The sequence below is a fragment of the Panulirus ornatus genome, chromosome 16 (genome assembly GCF_036320965.1).
Source record: "Panulirus ornatus isolate Po-2019 chromosome 16, ASM3632096v1, whole genome shotgun sequence".
NCBI classification, from domain to species: Eukaryota; Metazoa; Arthropoda; class Malacostraca; order Decapoda; family Palinuridae; genus Panulirus; species Panulirus ornatus.
The window spans coordinates 12,904,142-12,925,942 of record NC_092239.1 but is presented as its reverse complement, the minus strand read 5'-3'; the positions used below and the strand labels follow the sequence as shown (position 1 = coordinate 12,925,942).

General features: G+C 45.0%; 1 protein-coding gene across 9 annotated transcripts in view; it reads right to left on the bottom strand.

Annotated features, from left to right (window-relative positions):
* LOC139754149 (insulin gene enhancer protein ISL-1-like) overlaps window positions 1-21,801 on the bottom strand; it is a 478,425-nt gene that overhangs the window by 315,242 nt on the left and 141,382 nt on the right. For all 9 annotated transcript variants that reach the window (XM_071671298.1, XM_071671297.1, XM_071671290.1 and 6 more), the window contains exons 4-5: window positions 15,676-15,774; window positions 5,077-5,243 (exon numbers count right to left, since the gene is read on the bottom strand). In XM_071671298.1, coding sequence (XP_071527399.1) covers window positions 5,077-5,243; window positions 15,676-15,774 — 266 coding nt within the window. The remainder of the gene's footprint in view (window positions 1-5,076; window positions 5,244-15,675; window positions 15,775-21,801) is intronic.

The following is a 21,801-nucleotide window of genomic DNA, read 5'->3' as shown; positions in this document are numbered from 1 at the left end:
GTTCTAATGATGGTGTGTCCCTGTGAAGGTGCGTTCTAGATGATGTTGTCCTGGTGAAGGTGCTTTCTAATGATGGTGTGTCCCGGTGAAGTGCGTTCTAATGATGGTGTGTCCCTGGTGAAGGTGCGTTCTAATGATGGTGTGTCCTGGTGAAGGTTGCGTTCTAATGATGGTGTGTCCTGTGAAGGTGCGTTCTAATGAATGGTGTGTCCTGGTGAAGGTGCGTTCTAATGATGGTGTGTCCTGTGAAGGTGCGTTCTAATGATGGTGTGTCCTGGTGAAGGTGCGTTCTAATGATGGTGTGTCCTGGTGAAGGTGCGTTCTAATGATGTGTGTCCTGGTGAAGGTGCGTTCTAATGATGTGTGTCCTGGTGAAGGTTGCGTTCTAATGATGGTGTGTCCTGTGAAGGTGCGTTCTAATGATGGTGTGTCCTGGTGAAGGTGCGTTCTAATGATGGTGTGTCCTGTGAAGGTGCGTTCTAATGATGTGTGTCCTGGTGAAGGTGCGTTCTAATGATGTGTGTCCTGGTGAAGGTGCGTTCTAATGATGGTGTGTCCTGGTGAAGGTGCGTTCTAATGATGGTGTGTCCTGGTGAAGGTGCGTTCTAATGATGGTGTGTCCTGGTGAAGGTGCGTTCTAATGATGGTGTGTCCTGTGAAGGTGCGTTCTAATGATGGTGTGTCCTGGTGAAGGTGCGTTCTAATGATGTGTGTCCTGGTGAAGGTGCGTTCTAATGATGGTGTGTCCTGGTGAAGGTGCGTTCTAATGATGTGTGTCCTGGTGAAGGTGCGTTCTAATGATGGTGTGTCCTGGTGAAGGTGCGTTCTAATGATGGTGTGTCCTGTGAAGGTGCGTTCTAATGATGTGTGTCCTGGTGAAGGTTGCGTTCTAATGATGGTGTGTCCTGGTGAAGGTGCGTTCTAATGATGGTGTGTCCTGGTGAAGGTGCGTTCTAATGATGGTGTGTCCTGTGAAGGTGCGTTCTAATGATGGTGTGTCCTGTGAAGGTGCGTTCTAATGAATGGTGTGTCCTGGTGAAGGTTGCGTTCTAATGATGTGTGTCCTGGTGAAGGTGCGTTCTAATGATGGTGTGTCCTGTGAAGGTGCGTTCTAATGATGTGTGTCCTGGTGAAGGTTGCGTTCTAATGATGGTGTGTCCTGTGAAGGTGCGTTCTAATGAATGGTGTGTCCTGGTGAAGGTGCGTTCTAATGATGGTGTGTCCTGGTGAAGGTGCGTTCTAATGATGTGTGTCCTGGTGAAGGTTGCGTTCTAATGATGGTGTGTCCTGTGAAGGTGCGTTCTAATGATGTGTGTCCTGGTGAAGGTGCGTTCTAATGATGGTGTGTCCTGTGAAGGTGCGTTCTAATGAATGGTGTGTCCTGTGAAGGTGCGTTCTAATGATGGTGTGTCCTGGTGAAGGTTGCGTTCTAATGATGGTGTGTCCTGTGAAGGTGCGTTCTAATGATGGTGTGTCCTGTGAAGGTGCGTTCTAATGATGTGTGTCCTGGTGAAGGTGCGTTCTAATGATGGTGTGTCCTGGTGAAGGTGCGTTCTAATGATGGTGTGTCCTGTGAAGGTGCGTTCTAATGATGGTGTGTCCTGTGAAGGTGCGTTCTAATGAATGGTGTGTCCTGGTGAAGGTGCGTTCTAATGAATGGTGTGTCCTGGTGAAGGTTGCGTTCTAATGATGTGTGTCCTGGTGAAGGTGCGTTCTAATGATGGTGTGTCCTGGTGAAGGTGCGTTCTAATGAATGGTGTGTCCTGGTGAAGGTGCGTTCTAATGATGGTGTGTCCTGGTGAAGGTGCGTTCTAATGATGGTGTGTCCTGGTGAAGGTGCGTTCTAATGAATGGTGTGTCCTGGTGAGGTGCGTTCTAATGATGTGTGTCCTGGTGAAGGTGCGTTCTAATGAATGGTGTGTCCTGGTGAAGGTGCGTTCTAATGATGTGTGTCCTGGTGAAGGTTGCGTTCTAATGATGTGTGTCCTGGTGAAGGTGCGTTCTAATGATGGTGTGTCCTGTGAAGGTGCGTTCTAATGATGGTGTGTCCTGGTGAAGGTTGCGTTCTAATGATGTGTGTCCTGGTGAAGGTGCGTTCTAATGATGGTGTGTCCTGTGAAGGTGCGTTCTAATGATGGTGTGTCCTGTGAAGGTGCGTTCTAATGATGGTGTGTCCTGGTGAAGGTTGCGTTCTAATGATGTGTGTCCTGGTGAAGGTGCGTTCTAATGATGGTGTGTCCTGGTGAAGGTTGCGTTCTAATGATGGTGTGTCCTGTGAAGGTGCGTTCTAATGATGTGTGTCCTGGTGAAGGTGCGTTCTAATGATGTGTGTCCTGGTGAAGGTGCGTTCTAATGATGTGTGTCCTGGTGAAGGTTGCGTTCTAATGATGGTGTGTCCTGGTGAAGGTGCGTTCTAATGATGTGTGTCCTGGTGAAGGTGCGTTCTAATGAATGGTGTGTCCTGGTGAAGGTGCGTTCTAATGAATGGTGTGTCCTGGTGAAGGTGCGTTCTAATGATGGTGTGTCCTGTGAAGGTGCGTTCTAATGATGTGTGTCCTGGTGAAGGTGCGTTCTAATGATGTGTGTCCTGGTGAAGGTGCGTTCTAATGATGGTGTGTCCTGGTGAAGGTGCGTTCTAATGATGTGTGTCCTGGTGAAGGTTGCGTTCTAATGATGTGTGTCCTGGTGAAGGTGCGTTCTAATGATGGTGTGTCAGATCTTAACCCCCCCTATATACGTTCTTGCATCTATACTAGAGATCTTAACCCCCCTATATACGTTCTTGCATCTAGACTAGAGATCTTAACCCCCCCTATATACGTTCTTGCATCTAGACTAGAGATCTTAACCCCCCCTATATACGTTCTTGCATCTATACTAGAGATCTTAACCCCCCTATATACGTTCTTGCATCTATACTAGAGATCTTAACCCCCCCTATATACGTTCTTGCATCTAGACTAGAGATCTTAACCCCCCCTATATACGTTCTTGCATCTAGACTAGAGATCTTAACCCCCCTATATACGTTCTTGCATCTATACTAGAGATCTTAACCCCCCTATATACGTTCTTCTTTTTTTTTCCCTCCGTTTTAAACAGACGCTTTGATTCAAGTACGCGATTCTTCAAGGGACATTTGTACCTATCACAGAATAAAAACATATGACGATCACATTACGTACTAACGCTTCCATTCCTTTACTTCACTCCGATATAAAGCACCTGTGACTTACGTTGCATATCAAATTCATTTTTCCTTTTTTTTTTTTTTCATTTGATAGCAGTCATGTCCTACGCATTCAGGAAACTAAAATGCATTAACAAATGCAAAATAACCAGGGGCAGAAATCTATGTTCGGCCGATTTGAAAAGCTATACAACATACATATACATATACACAATTTTTTTTTTTTACATATTTCTTGTTTCAATCATAACTTTATTTCAAACAATGGCTTTTATACTGCTGTGGATGAAATGAATTCATTTATTGCTATTTTTTCATTATCAATATTGCAATACATTCTTTACAGTGTTTCATTTAATTGCAGTGGGCATGTGCCTGTGTGTGCCTGTGTGTGCGTGTGTGTGTGTGTGTGTGTGTGTGTGTGTGTGTGTGCGACATGAAATGATACAAAATATTGGAACCCGACATGGTGGTAAATATCTGATATCATGCGGCGGTTGATATCAGCCAGTCAGACAATAATTGGCCACAACGAGAGAGAGAGAGAGAGAGAGAGAGAGAGAGAGAGAGAGAGAGAGAGAGAGAGAGAGAGAGAGAGCTTCCGTGGTGTAGCGGTTACCGCTCCTGAACCGTGAACGCATTCACGGGCGCCGCCCAGGGTCGAATGCGCTGGTTCGAATCCCGGTTGCGGCAATAGGTCCACAGTCAATCCAGCTGTTCATCACCCCTTAGCGGTGGGTGGGTTGATGAAATGGGAACCTGGCTCAGGCTGAGGCAGATATGTATATATATGTAGAGCGTTAATGAGATGGCCTTGATGAGGGTCTCAAGTTGCCCAGAGGGCGACGAATTCTGAATTACAAAATGTTCTTCAGATATCGAGTGGTAACGTTTCCACAAGAGTGATTATCAGCTCGAAACGTTTCGATAAGTGTGATATCGGTTTGAAACGTTTCGATAAGTGTGATATCAGCTCGAAACGTTTCGATAAGTGTGATATCTGTTTGAAACGTTTCGATGAAATTGTGATATCTGTTTGAAACGTTTCGATAAGTGTGATATCTGTTTGAAACGTTACGATGAAACTGTGATATCAGTTCATACCTTTCGATAGTGTAACATAGCTCAAAACAAGTGAAATAGCGTTGAAACGTTTCCATGCAGGTGACACACCAACTCAACACGTTGTGAGGAGTGACTGACTGTCTTGGTTCGAAGCGTCTCGATTTGATATACCGGGTGTAGCGTCACAATAAATCTATCTTATGATGTATACGTCAAGGCTTTGTATCATAAGGTAACATTCCCTGCCAGACCCTGTTGAGAATATCTTATGCTGCTAAAAAGAAAGAGAAATAATAAACTGCTACCCAGAAAAGGCAGCAAGAAAAGCTACCGACTAGCTGGACGGGGAAGCAAAAGCACCGATCTTTTAGCTGGAGTGGCAGTAGGAGCACCTTCCTGTGAGCTGGACAGGGCAGTAGGAATGCCTACCTGCTGGCAGGCTGGGGAAATGATAGCACCCGCCTGCTTGTTGGGTAGGGCAGCAAGAGCGCACACCTGCTGGTTGGCGGGGGATATAACACCCATCTGCTGCTTGTACGGGCAGCAGGAGCACCTACCTGCTAGATGGATGAGTGAGCAGAAAAACCTACCTGCTACGTGGATGAGGAAGCAGGAAGACCTACCTGCTAGGTGGATAGGGTTGCAGGAGCACTTGGTTACTAAATGGACGGGACAACAAGAGCACCCACCTGCCAGTTGACGGAGCAGTATGAGCCGTAACCATTACTAGTTGAACGGAGAAGCAGGAACACCTACCTGCTAGCTGGACGAGGCAGCAGGAACACCTACCTGCTAGTTGGACGGGCAGCAGGTGCACCTACCTGCTAGTTGGACGGGGCAGCCGGGATCGGTGTTGTGGTTGTCGTCTGTCATCTCCTCGTCTCTGGCCTCCTCCTTGATGGCGTCGTAGTCGTGGCGGCAGAAGAGCACGTCGTCCCGTAGCGCGAACTCGTCCCCTGGCAGGAGTTGCTTCCCGCACGACCGACACCTGCAGAAAATCGTCACCGGGTTACTGGTTCCTCCTCCTACTTCACCCTGAGTCATGTATCTTAGTTTGTGTCACAGGCCATTGGTAAGTTGAGCGCAAGTTCTCCCTCTTGCGACAGAAGTAGCCGAGTTCGATCCCATGCAAAGCCGAGGGCAAGGACACCCGAGGGTCTTGGCTGCGCCCATAGCAACAAAACAGTTATCCTGAAGGTGAGGGGTGAGAGTGGTAGACGATATCGAGTGGGATGATGATGTCCCCTTTCCTAGGCTAATGGAGATTTCGCGGAGCAGCCCCCCCAACCATACTGCAGCTAAAAACTAACTCACTCGCTCGGATCCTCACTCAGACTCATGGTATTTCTGGACTAACGGCCCGTATTTTTAGGACCTAAAGGCGAGACCCGCATTTCAGTCCCCCGTGAAAGAGCGCGGATATTCCCGAAATCACATTCGCTATTTTAGAAGCGCCAGCACCTGACCCACCCCACGGGGGATTACAAGAGGGAATATGAGGGCAAAACCGTGTGCGAAGGAAGGTCCAAATAGTCGGCAACGACCTGTTGAAGGTTTATTGCAAAAATCAGCCACCAAATTAGAAAGAGCCGCCGCTATGGAAACTCCTCGCAGTTCGCATATGTTAGTCATAAAGAGAGAGAGATTCATTGATTTCACGCTCACTGAAGAAAGGAAGGCTGTTATTCCCAATAAAGAGAGAGAGAGAGAGAGAGAGAGAGAGAGAGAGAGAGAGAGAGAGAGAGAGAGAGAGAGAGAGAGAGAGAGGGGACTATCACTGGGATTGAGAATAGGTCCCATTTTTTTATTTCCTTTTAGAAAGAAAAAAGATTAAAAACCCATAAACTGACTCACTTTAGCAGACCGTTTAGATTCACTTACTCAGAATTTTATGATGGTACCTCATTCGCGATCGTCATTCTGCCTCAGTCAAATATCTTTACCTTTTGATAGAGACTGGAAAATATCTCAGATACTCCCCCACCTTTGGAAAACAATCTCAGATACTCCCACCTTTATATCTTCAACTCACAATACTTCCTCTGCCTCAGTGACTTCTCAACACTTCAAGACACCAATCTTCCGGGTACAAAATATGGTCCGCAAGCCGGAGGTATCAAGCCAGATATCATCATACCCGCTTAAATCTATTCTTTTCCAATCAGCCGACAACACCTCCTGCCCTACAGGGTATAGGAAGACCTGATCATAGGGCTCTTAACACAAGTTCCAATAATGCTTCTGCTCTCACGCCCAACGCCCCTCTTCACTCGGGTTTCCTCCACCCCTAGAGGATGGAGGAGGAGGACCTTTTGAACAAGAGAAATGCTGTTGTGAAATTCGTTTGTAGTCGGAGAGAATATGGATGTCTTTTCTAAATGTCAGGAGGGGCGCTGGCGAGGGTGATTTACCTGATGTGGAAGGGTTGGCTGGCGCTGACGTCTGCCAGGGGGAGGAAAAAAAATGGTGAAGCAGGAGCTCCTAATAGAGAGTGCACTAAAGGCTCTTAGAGGAGGAGGAGGAGGAGGAGGAGGAGGAGGAGGAGTAGGAGAAGGAGGAGGAGGAGGAGGTTCTTCCTTCTTCTCCTCCTCTTCCTCATCCTCCTCTAGGGTAGGTGATAAAGGTGTTGATGGTGGATTTATGAGCAGGGACTGAAATGTCAGTATTTGCATATGGCTGAGAGAGAGAGAGAGAGAGAGAGAGAGAGAGAGAGAGAGAGAGAGAGAGAGAGAGAGAGAGAGAGAGAGAGAGAGAGAGACGGTGACTATATCCATACCGTGGGAAAAGAGTGATTCGCCTGGATGTAAAAGGGGGGAAAAGGAGAGTTTTTTCAAGTTAGCAAGCAGGTACTCTAAATGCGGGTTCACAGCCAAGCCCCTCAAAGCAGTGACAAGGCTTACCCAAGCAAGTGTCTCACAACAGTGAGCCGTCGGGTAGAACACACCGCCTGACGAGACTTGAAAAAACTGAACACCACAGAAAAGAGAATACATTACCAATCCCCTGATGACATGGTTCAGAAAGAAATAGGGACAAGCAATCACATGTGACACTCAAGACTCAAGTAAACAGTAGAGAAAAGGGGGAGGAACTCCAGCTTAACTATATATCACAAAGCTAAAAACTTTAGACCTTTTTTTTTTTTTTTCTTTAGGAAGAAATTAATCAAGAGAAACCTTGCTAGAATAATACCCTCTTTTCTTAAAAATTTCCAACTCGTTTTATGTCTGCCTGTCCTTGACTAACGTACACAGCAGGGGGGGGGATAGGGAGGGGGGGAGGATAGGGATAGGGGGGAGGATAGGGATAGGGAGGGGTAATCAAGGATTATGGAAAAACTACGTGGAAGTTTTCATTTTTACCCAAGCCATGAAAACAGAGAATAAGCCATGACCTGAAGAGTTTCTTATTTCCTCCCTAACTCTGGGGGGAAAGCCTCTCTCTCTCTCTCTCTCTCTCTCTCTCTCTCTCTCTCTCTCTCTCTCTCTCTCTCTCTCTCTCTCTCTCTCTCTCTCCCTCCGTCTCACACGTTAACAGCTGATACCATAAAGCTCACACGACTCGTTATTCTTAATAATCTTTCTCTTGGCAACATCTCGTCAAAACTTACTTCCACATAAGTACTCTGTTTCCTTGCGCTACCTTGCTGACGCGGGAGACGGCAGTTAAGTATGACAAATAAAATGAATATATATATATATATATATATATATATATATACATACACACACACACAAATGTATGTGTGTGTTTATACACATGTAGGTCTCTCCCTCTGTTTACCTGTCTGTAGCTCTCTATATCTTTGCTCTATTGTCCAAGAATACATTCGTGTATCTTTTGTGTCTCTTTATCTAATCTAAGTGTTTGTTAGTATGTCCCTATGTATGAGTGTGGATGGATGGATGATCAAGTTGCCACTTACCTTATGGACGTCTGTGTGTCTATTCATGCATCTAATTGTCTAAGAATGTGTCTTTGTATCCACGTGTCTGTATAATTTTGCGTGTAAGGTTTCTAATTCTATATTCATTCAACCTTTGTTAAGAGGAATGTAAAATATCCATGTAATGTAACCCTGACACGCATGCACGAATCGTAATCTGCTGAAACACGAATTCCATATCAGATCTCTTACTCCTCCAACGATATGTTTACGAATTATGGTCACGGTGTGTCCTGAATGTCAACAAATCTTAAGATATATACGAACCGCGCCTTTTACTCGAGCTATATTATAAAGTTATGCCCCAAAGGTAATGACTATTGGTCTGTAGGAACAGCATTGGAATATGTAAAGCAGAGGTCGAATAACGAGTCCCCCGTACAAAGCAATAGATGAGTTTGATATATACACACAAAACTGAAGACTTTTGAAAGATCTGTGGTACGGCCAGAATGAAGCTGTTACCAAGCCATCTGTCTCGATACACCGAGACGAACAGCTTCGACCTAGCGTGTACCGAAAGTAGAGGAACCTTAGAACGCGTCCCGGTCACCTCTGTGCGGGTGACTGGCAAAGGTTTATCACTGTACTTGGTACACTTCTGATCAGTGTTTCCTGATGGTAGATTTGGTTGATGTTTTCTCAAGAGGTTTTCCTAGATCTCGTATACACTTGTTGCTCACAAGTGGTTCCACTGGAGAAAAGGAAAGTTGCATGATTACATTCTTGAGGCATTGCACGGGGTCTGGTTTCTACGACTGTACGTGATTCAAACTGTCGGTGCGATAAGACAAACGGAATGTTAAAAGATCGCTATTTCACTCATGTTGTGTCAACTTAATGCAGTTATGATCAAAAGTAAATTCAAGATCTTGGCGAAGATAAACACGTACTTGGCCGCTCTTAAGGGTAAACTAATCCTTAGATTATTTTCTTTATTCATTTCGAAGGCTTTAGACATGGACAAAAGTCCTCATATGGGCCAGGCCCCCAACTAAAACATGAAAGAAAAGGGGAGCTAACGAAGCAGAGAAGTAAAGAAAGAGGAGGAAGAAAATAACGTGAGAGTTTGAAGGAAGTGGAAATCTGACTTCCTAGAAAAAGGGAATTGGTCGTAGTTGTAAATAAACACATGAGGAGGTAAAGAATTCCAAAGTTTAGCGTTGTAGGGAAGGAAAAAGATATCACACCGGCCCACCGTTGAGCAGCTAATAATCACACGGTGATCATGTGAAGCTGTGACTTACACAGTATTGCGTGGTCTGGCTAGACGGCGGGGACGCACAAGCAGCTAGTTCCCGGGTGCAGAAACTGAAGTAATATCTACGAAAGAAGGAAAGGGAATCAATACGGCGGCGTAGGTCGAGTGGGTCGCGGTATGAGGCCAGGGTTGTGCGAGGTGACAAGCTGGATTGCTCTGGCGTTCGACTCTTGTCTTATTAGGTATATAGTTTACACACTCGAGAGTTAAATCAATACTTTACTCTGTAAATACGTCGATGCATCAGGTGTATGCCTTGAAATACAACACTGAAGCTCGCACAGGTCACGAAGATTCGTCAAAGAAGGTGGGGGATAATGGAGAAGGAAAGTGATGTTGAAGGCAAAAAGTAGGAAGGGAAAATAAGACGGGAATAAACAAAAGAAGATATGATAAGATTAAGAAAACATGGAAAGAACAAGAAGAACAAAGCAGAGATGAGACAAGAAAGACATGGAAAAGCATAATATTCATTACATTCCATAAGAAGAAAAATATGTAGAAGAAGAAGAAGAAGAAGAAGAAACAGAAGAAGAAGAAGAAGAAGAAGAAGAAGAAGAAGAAGAAGAAGAAGAAGAAGAAGAAGAGGAAGAAGAAGAAGCAAAGAAACTAGCAAAATGCCTCGCCTCTTCAACCTTTCATATCATAAATGAAGGAATTTTTTATTTAAGCGGATTGCAAGATGGCGCTGGCGTTGGGAGGGACTGGCCTGAATATTAAAGTGGCGGGAGGCGGGATAACCAGGTCTTGCCCACTCTGAACCCTGGATGATCGAGGAGGAACCCGTGCTAATGGACGGGATCACGCCGTGGCGGCAGGAGGAGGAGGAGGAGGAGGAGGAGGAGGAGAAGAAGAAAAAGACACAGGAGAAAGAGGAAGAGGAGGAGGAGGAGGTAGAATACATATATCTCCTGTGATTCTATTTCCCTTTTTATCACTACCATTCGACTGTTCCTGGACTGTTCCTACCCTCGTCACAGCACCTAACAATAGACTGGACCAAGAAGGAAGGACTGGACGAGGCCACGTACCCCATACCTCAGTCCGTCAGTCCTCATGACCGCAGCGACCCACGCCCCACGCTGGCGGCGCCGTCGACGACCGCAGGGGATCGCGGGTGCTGGTGTACGATCAGGGGTGCGTTCGAGGTCTCAATGCAATTGTTTCCGTAACATTTTCTGTAACGCGTTTGTGTACGTAAAGTGACGTGCGATCGCTAGTAACGTTGTGTTTGTTGCGGGATGGTATATGTGATGGTAGTAGATATGTAATGGGCACCGTGAATGACTGAAGTGGTTATTGGGAATTAACGCTGATGATTGTAGTTCATAAACTTAATGGGTTTAACTCATGCTGGCGGAGGTTGAAAGTAATATAAATAATGTTTGTGGTTAATAAGGGCGATGGTTATAGCTAACAGCTATAATGTCTGTGATTAATCACTGAAATAAATATATATATATATATATATATATATATATATATATATATATATATATATATATATATATATATATATATATATATATTTCTTTTTTCTTTCAAACTATTCGCCATTTCCCGCATTAGCGAGGTAGCGTTAAGAACAGAGAACTGGGCCTTTGAGGGAATATCCTCACCTGGCCCCCTTCTCTGTTCCTTCTTTTGGAAAAAAAAAAAAAAAATATATATATATATATATATATATATATATATATATATATATATATATATATATATATATATATATATATATATATTTCATACATATTAGCCATATCCCGCGTTAGCGAGGTAGCTTTAAGAACAGAGAAGTGAGCCTTAGAGGGTATATCCTCGCTTGGCCCACTTCTCCGTTCCTTATTTTGAAAAAATCATAAACGGGAGGGGAGGATTTCCAACCCCCCGCTCCCTCCTCTTTTAGTCGCCTTCTACGACACACAGGGAATACGTAGGAAGTATTCTTTCTCCCCTATCCCCAGGGATGATATATATATATATATATATATATATATATATATATATATATATATATATATATAGTTCATCACCGTGGTACAAGCATGATAGGCAGTGACCTATCAGTTACAAACCAGTGTTCAAACGAACTCTTCCGCGCGGTACAAAGCAGAGATTTATTCTCTTACCCCGGCGATGCGAAACGCATGCCTCCGTCCCACATCAGAGAGCTTAGGTAGATGGGGGGCGACGCATTCACGGTCAGGGAGTTCAGGTGAAGGAGCAGAGATGGAGATAAAGGAGATGGAAGACGACCTTCATGAATTGAATAGTATTATGGGTAATGAGGCTGTCTGGAGAGAGAGAGAGAGAGAGAGAGAGAGAGAGAGAGAGAGAGAGAGAGAGAGAGAGAGAGAGAGAGAGAGAGAGAGAGAGAGAGATCCACAGCAGGCTATATAAATGAGTTTTGACCCGACGGTTAACGGTCGGGTCAGAGGCCAAGAAACACATACCTTAGCGCTAGTCTTACCCTCGCACTCAAGGGTGAAGATTGAAAAATAGTAATACGTACACTATCTCTCTCTGTTGACGCATGATGAAGATGCTTTTGTAAGGTCTAATTGACCGCATACTTCACTAGGGTCTAATTCTGAATTTCGTGGTCTAATCTTAGCTTCATTACCGGGGCATGTGAAGATATGAAAGCCTATGACGAGGGCATCTGCTGGAGGACGGTGATAGCAGTGTCCTGAGATCGTACATTTCACTTGAGGTAGAAACACAATAGTAAGGCAGATTGCATCTGCCCCGCCCACCACCGCTCCCTCCGGCTCAACAGCCGAAAAAAAAAACTGAGTGGGACCACCTTGTAGGATGGAAAAAGCAGCAAATTTGATAATTCAAAGGAAATTATTTGGATTATGTGAATTAGGTGATTCCTATTATACAAACTTTTCTACAAGGCGAATTCAATGATTTGACCATATTGTTAAACTTTCAACATACCTTAAGTTCATGCATGAATGCATGAATTACTATATTTAATTCATGGAAAATACTTGAGCTTATTGGCTGTTAACAGGGAAATGATTTGGCGAGTTCAGCTCTGAATTCAGCATGTGACAAAATAAGTAATACCTCGCTTAGTCATGTACATAAATAGGTTGATAATTATGGTATGGTAATGTAATCACCACGTAATATAACGGGTAATTCGATAATCATAACAAAATGAAATAATTCAAAACGAATCAGTAATGCTCTACGCTACAAAATTGAAAAAAAAAAGACTTTATTAATGTAACGAATTATAACGTAACAGTAATTCGTTATGCATCCCAGAGTTGTTAAAGTATGTGACGAGGAGACGTGAAACATGGATCTCCGCGTGACCACGCACGAAGAACGGAGTGGGAGAAAAAGAAAATAATAGCCCATGTAATTAAGCAGGCACGTAGGAGTAATCATACCTTCTCCAGAAGAAGAGATTGAGAGAACATCCATGAGGAAACGCGAGACAGTTCGTCTCCAGAGAGATCCTTAAATGAATGGGGAAGTGACTGTAGGGTAGGTGACCCGGAGGTACGTTCTCGCTCGTCACCTGACTCTCTTACGATATCTATGTAGTGGTTGAGAGACTCGCTAATGATGAATCCCTCCTTTCAATTTTCCTTAAGATCTAGAAACTGTCGAAACATACATAGACAAGCCTAGGTGCCTTATCTTTATCTACTCTCCTCTGTCCAATGATGATACCCATGTATCGGTACACGAACCTCTCTCTCTCTCTCTCTCTCTCTCTCTCTCTCTCTCTCTCTCTCTCTCTCTCTCTCTCTCTCTCTCTCTCTCTCTCTTCACTTTAAACACTGGAGTGTTACCTCATGCAGGGCTGTGTTCTGGATCCTACCCTCTTTATGGGACTTATTTTTTTTTTTTTTTTTGGCTATGGACCGACTGCCGCAAACCAGGTTTCGAACCTATGTGCTCGACCCTGGTCGACTCGTGAAGGTCAGGAACGCTAACCGATACACCATAGCGCTGCTTATCTGCCCATGTCTGTCACTTCTCCGAGCTGCTTAGTCTTCTTTATCCATAGGGTTAAGTTCGTCCTCAAATGGGCTACTGCTCCCACACTTGGGAGGGCGTGTCCCGGCACCTTCCCAGGCCGCAGTGGTAACGTCAAAATCACCAGCCATACATCTTATCAGTGACTCCGTTCCATACGTCTCTTCCCGTCCGTCATGTAATCTTCTCGTCTCCCTCTTATTCCATCATTTCGTCTCACTGTCCGAGTTCTGATGAAATCCAGACCCTCTTTCTACGTGTAACCATCACCTACACGCTCTGCTCGCTGCATCACTGCCTCCAACCAATACGCCTTCCAACCATCGTAATGTGAGAGTATTTTCCTGCACTCCTGCTTTTCATTTCTCGTACATCCCTTCAGTTGATCTCCCTTCCCAGAATATGGTTCTCGTTCTCTTTTTACACATAAGGAGCTTGATCTTATATGTCGAGTAAATCAGTAGCAGTGTTTCCTTCAGCGGATCGCGATACCATTTCTGTTCCCGCGAAGAGCACAGCATCCGCCAAATCTTGCGTCTTTCGCTGTCAGGGGCGTTTCCCCTGGCAAACGTACAGGGCGATAACAACGAAAGAAAAGGAAAAGAAGAAGAAGAAGAAGAAGAAGAAGAAGAAGAAGAAGAAGAAGAAGATGAAGAAGAAGGAAGTCGAGACGAACGGCTAAGAATTCAGAGAAGAACGAACTGCAGGAGTTCCATGAGAGTTGGAAAAGCCACAGGGACGTCAGACCAAGTTGTCCAGCCAGAGACGAGTTGTGGATGAACCTCTGGGAGGCGCAGAAACAAGCCGACCAGTTAAAACATTTTTTTGGAGGGAAGGAATGCAAGAAAAGTCCACACCGCTTGACCTGCAGCTTAAAAACCTAAATAAAGGACAAAGCCTGGCGATTAGAAATCTTTATTTCTAAGTACCAATAACATCGTCTCTTTCATTATGAGAATAGAGAGATGACCTCAAGAACGACACTTAAATATAGGCATTGCCGCAAAGCTTCTGGGAACAAGAAGTTATCACTTGCACAGACTTTCTGCATAGAAAAATCCCCGAGACTGAAAAAAAGAGAGAGAGTTATATTCTGAAGCGACACTTGCTGCGACTGTCTGGTGGTGAAGAGAGAAAGGAAAGAGGATGATGAATGGGCGAAACAACGAAGTGAACGTAGGTTACACACGACTGTGAAAGGAGGGAGGTCGAAGAACACAAAAAAGATGGTGGTGAACAGTATCTAGATATTCAACAGTAAATACACTATCGTAGGGATTAGGGCAAAGGCCAGGCCACCAAATCCACGGGTCGTTCCGTTGTGATTCCAGCGTTCTAAATGTGTTCATGGGTCGTGTCATCACGCTCGAGTCGTGTTGTTATATGCTCCAGGTTCGTACCTTCGTGCTCGAAGGTCGTAACGTCGTGCTCAAGATCCAACGTCGTGTTCAAGAGCCTTACAATCGTGTGCTCAGGGGCTGAATTGGTAGTTACTGGGCACATGGGTACTGCTATATGTGCTATGAGCACATGCGTGAAACAGAGACAACCATTGGTATCTATTCCTAATCTATCTTATGTCTACCACAAGTTGGAATAAGTCAGTAGGTAACCTACTGGTATCTGTCTGTCCTTCCCACGTACGTATTACTTAGTAACATACACACTCTGGGATGTGTGGCCATACGGGACACCTACATACACAACCAATGACCACGTGCGGCCACAAGTTACCTACGTACAACACCAATGACCACGTGCGGCCACAAGTTACCTACGTACACCATCGATGACCACGTACGGCCACAAGGTACCTATGTACACCACCAATGACCACGTGCGGCCACAAAGTACCTACGTACACCGCCAATGACCACAATGCGGCCACCAGGTACCTACGTACACCATCAATGACCACGTACGGCCACGGGCTACGACACGAGTGACCACACGTGGCTATGGAGTGTCTACGTACACCGTCCCTAACCACGTGTGGCCACGGGGTACCTACATACAACACGAGTGACCACATGTGGCTGAGAGGTACGTACGTACACCGTCCCTGACCACGTGTGGCCACGGGGTACCTACATACACCACTAATGACCACGTGTGGCCACGGGGTACCTACGTACACCATTAATGACCACGTGTGGCCACGGGGTACCTACATACACCACTAATGACCACGTGTAGCCACGGGGTACCTACCTGAAGCAGTCCAGGTGGAAGATCTTCGAGCGTGCTCTCATTACCATGTCAGTCCGGCTGAAGCCTCCCCCACACTTGTCACATTTAGCACCAAATAATCTGGAAAATAGATTTCGTAAAGTCAATGAAGTTATCAAACGAAAAAAAAATATTTAAATATATCTTGACACAAAGATATCTAGTGTTCATATGGCCACTTTTCGGCTATGGTGGGAGTTGTAATACATAACGTGAACAAAAAAGTGGCCAGTTATATTTCGATGAAAAAAAAAAATGCTGACCTATGTATATCTATATGTGGTTGTTTACTATTTTCTGTTCGATGTTACATGAAGTCATAGGGATACTGAGAGAGAGAGAGAGAGAGAGAGAGAGAGAGAGAGAGAGAGAGAGAGAGAGAGGGGGGGGCGGCGGCGCGCTGGTTGAGGCAGCAGCAGAACACATCCTGATTCTGTCAGGGACTACCCCAGACAACCTACCATTAACCTGCCAATAGATCCTCTCCAATACACCTTCGCTATCTAACACCACACTGTTATCTCCATTACGTCTCCCATTACTCGACCATCTATCGCCAATTTTCCACTCCAGGCTGACAGATCTGACACCTGTCCATCTTATCTCGTCAGTCAATCTCGCCCTTGTCTAATTTCTATCGCCTAAAAGCATTGCCCTTCAGCGGGCAAACTTCTCCTTCACATGGAGTGACTCCTGTGTGATAAGGGCGTCCACCACCTGACGCAACACAGGGCTTTAGTGAAACTGTGAAAGCTGGGCCACGATGGTTCCTATGATTGGCGAATGATTGTTTCTTTAACGTGTGAAGTGGAAGGACGATATAGGTGGAGGGAAAGAGAAACCAGCTAATCAAAATGAAGGTCTTTGATTCTTCTGTGTTGAACGTAACTCGACAGGTATGGTGGTGGCCTTATGGGAGCAGAGTCACATTCCGAGGTTATGAAAATGAACTCTGTTTTTTTTTTTTTTTTCACCACTCTTGTCCTCCCGCTGCTTTCTCTTGTACTCCTACCAGTCATCCACATTCCATCCCTGCAAATACAGTTCGTTTTCTGTTTTACTAGTGATTCAACTTTTGACCTCCTGCTGCTCCTCCCATTTATTCTCTCTCCTTCCCTGCAAATACCGTCCATACATCTCTCCTCTCTCTTTTCGACTAGTGGGTTCCAATCCTCATTGGCCATTCGCTGTTCAACTCTGGCTACATCAGACGTAGCCACAAGCCAACCACCACTCACCATCGCTGTCAGGGGCGTTTCCCCTGGCAAACGTACAGGGCGATAACAACAAAAGAAAAGGAAAAGAAGAAGAAGAAGAAGAAGAAGAAGAAGAAGAAGAAGAAGAAGAAGAAGAAGAAGAAGAAAGTCCGGCTCTCCTCGCCTCCAAAAAATTTTGAGTCACCGTATCGGCAGCAATATCCTTTATCACAGAGCCGGGAGGGAGAGAACGGACGGGTGGGTATACCACCTCCTCAGCCACATACTATGAAGCAACAACCCAGTGTTTACCAAGAGAGCGACCATTTGGTCATATCAGCCCCACCTACTCAGGGTAGATACTGGTCCGATCCTGTCATTTCATGTGGATTCTATCTCGGTACTTTTTTTTTTTCTCTCTCTCTCTCTTTATCTTCATTTACTCTTAAGCAACATGTACAGCTTGGCATGACAGTGATACTGGTAGTGATAAGGTGACACTGTACACCAACACAGGCAAAAAAAAATACTCGATCTTCGCTTGATGGAAGGTGAGACGACAGCAGTTGTACTAAATGTTCCAAGCTTAAAAAAATGCTGTAATGGTATATATATATATATATATATATATATATATATATATATATATATATATATATATATATATATATATGTATATTATCCCCAGGGATAGTGGATCATAGGGTGGGGGAGGGGGCGAAAATTCTGGGAGCGTTGAAGAATGTGTGGAAGTCGAGAACATTATCTCGGAAAGCAAAAATGGGTATGTTTGAAGGAATAGTGGTTCCAACAATGTTGTATGGTTGCGAGGCGTGGGCTATGGATAGAGTTGTGCGCAGGAGGATGGATGTGCTGGAAATGAGATGTTTGAGGACAATGTGTGGTGTGAGGTGGTTTGATCGAATAAGTAACGTAAGGGTAAGAGAGATGTGTGGAAATAAAAAGAGCGTGGTTGAGAGAGCAGAAGAGGGTGTTTTGAAATGGTTTGGGCACATGGAGAGAATGAGTGAGGAAAGATTGACCAAGAGGATATATGTGTCGGAGGTGGAGGGAACGAGGAGAAGAGGGAGACCAAATTGGAGGTGGAAAGATGGAGTGAAAAAGATTTTGTGTGATCGGGGCCTGAACATGCAGGAGGGTGAAAGGAGGGCAAGGAATAGAGTGAATTGGAGCGATGTGGTATACCGGGGTAGACGTGCTGTCAGTGGATTGAATCGGGGCATGTGAAGCGTCTGGGGTAAACCATGGAAAGCTGTGTAGGTATGTATATTTGCGTGTGTGGACGTATGTATATACATGTGTATGGGGGTGGGTTGGGCCATTTCTTTCGTCTGTTTCCTTGCGCTACCTCGCAAACGCGGGAGACAGCGACAAAGCAAAAAAAAAAAAAAAAAATATATATATATATATATATATATATATATATATATATATATATATATATATATATACTTATAGACAGGCACACAAGAACACCGAGAAAGATCATCAGGTAGAAGTCCGTAGGGTGAGGACTGAGGAACAGTGATGAAAGTGTGTAAGTGGAGTATGAATAGGGTGCTGATGGTAGGACGTGGTGGACGCTGTGTGGACAAGGGTCTGGACACAGGCCATGGGAGGAGTGGTCGGCTGGTTGTGTGCGAAGGCTGACCGTGATGGGTAAGGGGGCAGAGAGAGAGAGAGAGAGAGAGAGAGAGAGAGAGAGAGAGAGAGAGAGAGAGAGAGAGAGAGAGAGAGAGAGAGAGAGAGAGACCAAGGCACGACCCAGGGACACCACGGGTAGGGCGGCGGTGTGGTGGGCCTAGTGAGGTGCTCTTCTTAATGAACCTGTGGTCTTCAAGGCCTACCACACACCACATTAACGATCCGGGACTCGCCTGCAACCTTCCTTCTCTGAAAAATGTCCTATTTTCTTTTATTTTTTTATGGGGGGGAGGTGGCTACAGAAAAGGAGGAAGAGGTCTGACAGGGGGGGAAGGGATAGTTTGAAATGGTGTGTACAGGTGTGTGGTGTAAGTTTTTTGGGGGGGCAGGTTGATAGATATATGGAGGCGGTTTTTTTTCTCTTTTTTTTTTTACATTTTTTCGTGCCTTATTTACATACACCGGGCAGACTGGGGTGTGTGTATGTATTCGCGTTCTCTCTCTCTCTCTCTCTCCTATCATTACAGTGCTGAAGATGAAAACGCTCTGAGCGTAATGGCTATACTAACAACGTGGTTAGACTTAACAGCACCTCATGTAAACAAAATTCAACCCATGAACAAAAAAGTTGTTTCGGTATACAAAAAAGGCACACACACACACACACACACACACACACACACACACACACATTGACGACTATGTCGTGAATCCTGCCAAGCTACAACACCAGCCACTGGCATGGGGGAAAACTGGAGAGCGGGACACACACACACACACACACCTTCCTTCCTCCCTTCCTTCCCCTGTGTTAAATACCTCTGTGCTGAAGCTGCACATTAGCGTATGAACACCCACCTCACCGCCATCTGCTAGACCCTTTCGAACTCTGATGTCACCCACCTCCTAACCCTACCATCCAGCCTCCTTAAGCCCCAGCCAGACTCAGTGTAAGAACGTGTGGTCCGTAGCTAGTTAGACAGCTTCAGAATCCAGCCCTCCATCACCTCCGTAAGACTACTGTATACATGGAATTCTACCCTGATGTAACCGAACCTCTCGAACTCAACCATCAATGCTTCTCTCTCTCTCTCTCTCTCTCTCTCTCTCTCTCTCTCTCTCTCTCTCTCTCTCTCTCTCTCTCTCTCTCTCCGGAAATTAAAATTCCTCCCTAATTAGAACACTTCGTTATAGTTGCCCCGATAACCAAGTCAACAGAGGCGTAAAGTCTCTCACAGTGAGTGTTACCTGCCATTCCCATCGTCCTCATCTGTAGCCTAACTTAATGAGTCTCCTCCCGTTTCATCGGCCTCACACAACAGACATCAAAAGACCCATAGACCCTCGATGGTGTGAGATGATAATGGAAAAAAAAAACCTTCCTCTACCAATCACCACCGCCTCTTCAACTTCCCTGACTTAACCCACCGCTACTTGGAGGAGCGCAAGACCCCTGTGGTCCTTCGGCCTTCGCTGGCTAAATACGAAGGCTTCCCACCACCCCCCTCGTCATCCACCAAACCCGCCAACTTGATTGTGTGGAGAACTCTCATCTCACTCGATATTCGATGATGGTGTACCACACAATAGACTATTGTGTAGAGCAAAATCCCATAGCACTGGAGACGAAGTATGTGTGTGTGTGTGGGTCGATTGCCTGGTTCACCGACACAAAGCAACGTGTACTTTTAGTTGGTGAAGACCCCGGCTGGCTGAACGCATCATGTGGAGTGCCACAGGGATCGATCCTTGGCCGAATTCGTTTATGATCTACAAACTATTATTATCATTATTATTATCATTATTATTATTGTTATTATTATTATTATCATTATTATTATTATTATTGTTATTATTATTATTATTATTATTATCATTATTATTATTATTATTACTATTATTATTATCATCGTTATTATTACAACCATTATCATAGAATATACATACATACATACACGCATACACACACACAATCTATGCACACATGCAGGTTTGTATGGCTGCGTGAGTTTGTGTCAGCTAATGTACACCTCTAAGCGCGTGTGTATCAATATGTATATTGCGTGCTTTAATGCCGCAAAATACGATACATCACAGAAATATCAACACCTACACTACCCCGCCACCAACCTATCTAATTAACTGAATAACCAGACCCAACCAAGCTAATCAACTAACCCAGCACCATCCTTGCTAATTACTTAAATCGGCACCAACCTAGCTTACTATCTAAATCCAGCACCAACACAGCTAACGAAACAACCTGTTAACAAGCTACCCCTGAAATAACACACATAACTAATCCAGCACCAGACCAGATGATTAACTAACTCAGCAAACTAACTAACCCACCATCAAATCCAACTAGCTCTATAACCACCTTATCAACGCAGCTAACTAACTAACTAACCCTGCCCTAACTCAGCTAACCACCTAACCCAGCATCAACTTAGCTGACTAACCCAGCGCCAACCCAGTTAATAAACTAACTCATTATCTATCCAGCTAACGAGCCAACTGACTTAGCACCTACCCACCTAACTACTTAAACCAGGTTTAACCCAGGTAACTGCTATACCCATCACTAACACAGCTAACAACCCTAAACCACCACGACGCCAGCTAACTAACAAACTAACGAAACAACCCACCACCAAGCCAGCTAACTAACTAACCAGCCCAACACCGAACTACCTAACTAACTCACCCTGTACCAAAACCCAGCCAACTCAGCAACCCAGCTCCAACTCCAGCGAAGCCATAGCAAGGAGGCGTTCAGGACAATAAACACGAACTGCACCTACCAGCGCCACCCTCACCCCACGCTGAGAATAAAACTTCCTCGGCCACTATCATGCACTCAGCTATTTGGGCAGTGGGTCAGGGAAGAGAGAGAGAGAGAGAGAGAGAGAGAGAGAGAGAGAGGCAACAAAGGGGTCTGGGGTAATAGGATAGGGGTGAGGGGCTGGACTGAAGAGGGGCGGAGCCTTGGCGGTGGGAGGGGCTTAATGCATGACGTCAGGTCTCCCCAGTGCGCTGTGTGCTGCTCCTGTCTTGAAGTGCTTTTGTTGTTGTTGTTCTTCCGTGATCCAGCCTGTAAACCCTCTTTTAGGGACTTTTTTTTTTGTTTGTCTTCGTATTTTTTTTTTTTTTTCGAGTTCTTTTTGTTCAAGTGGTGGGTAGCTTCACTCCCTGTTCCGTCAGTGTTTATATATAATTCTGGCTTCGTATTTCTCAAGGCATTTGG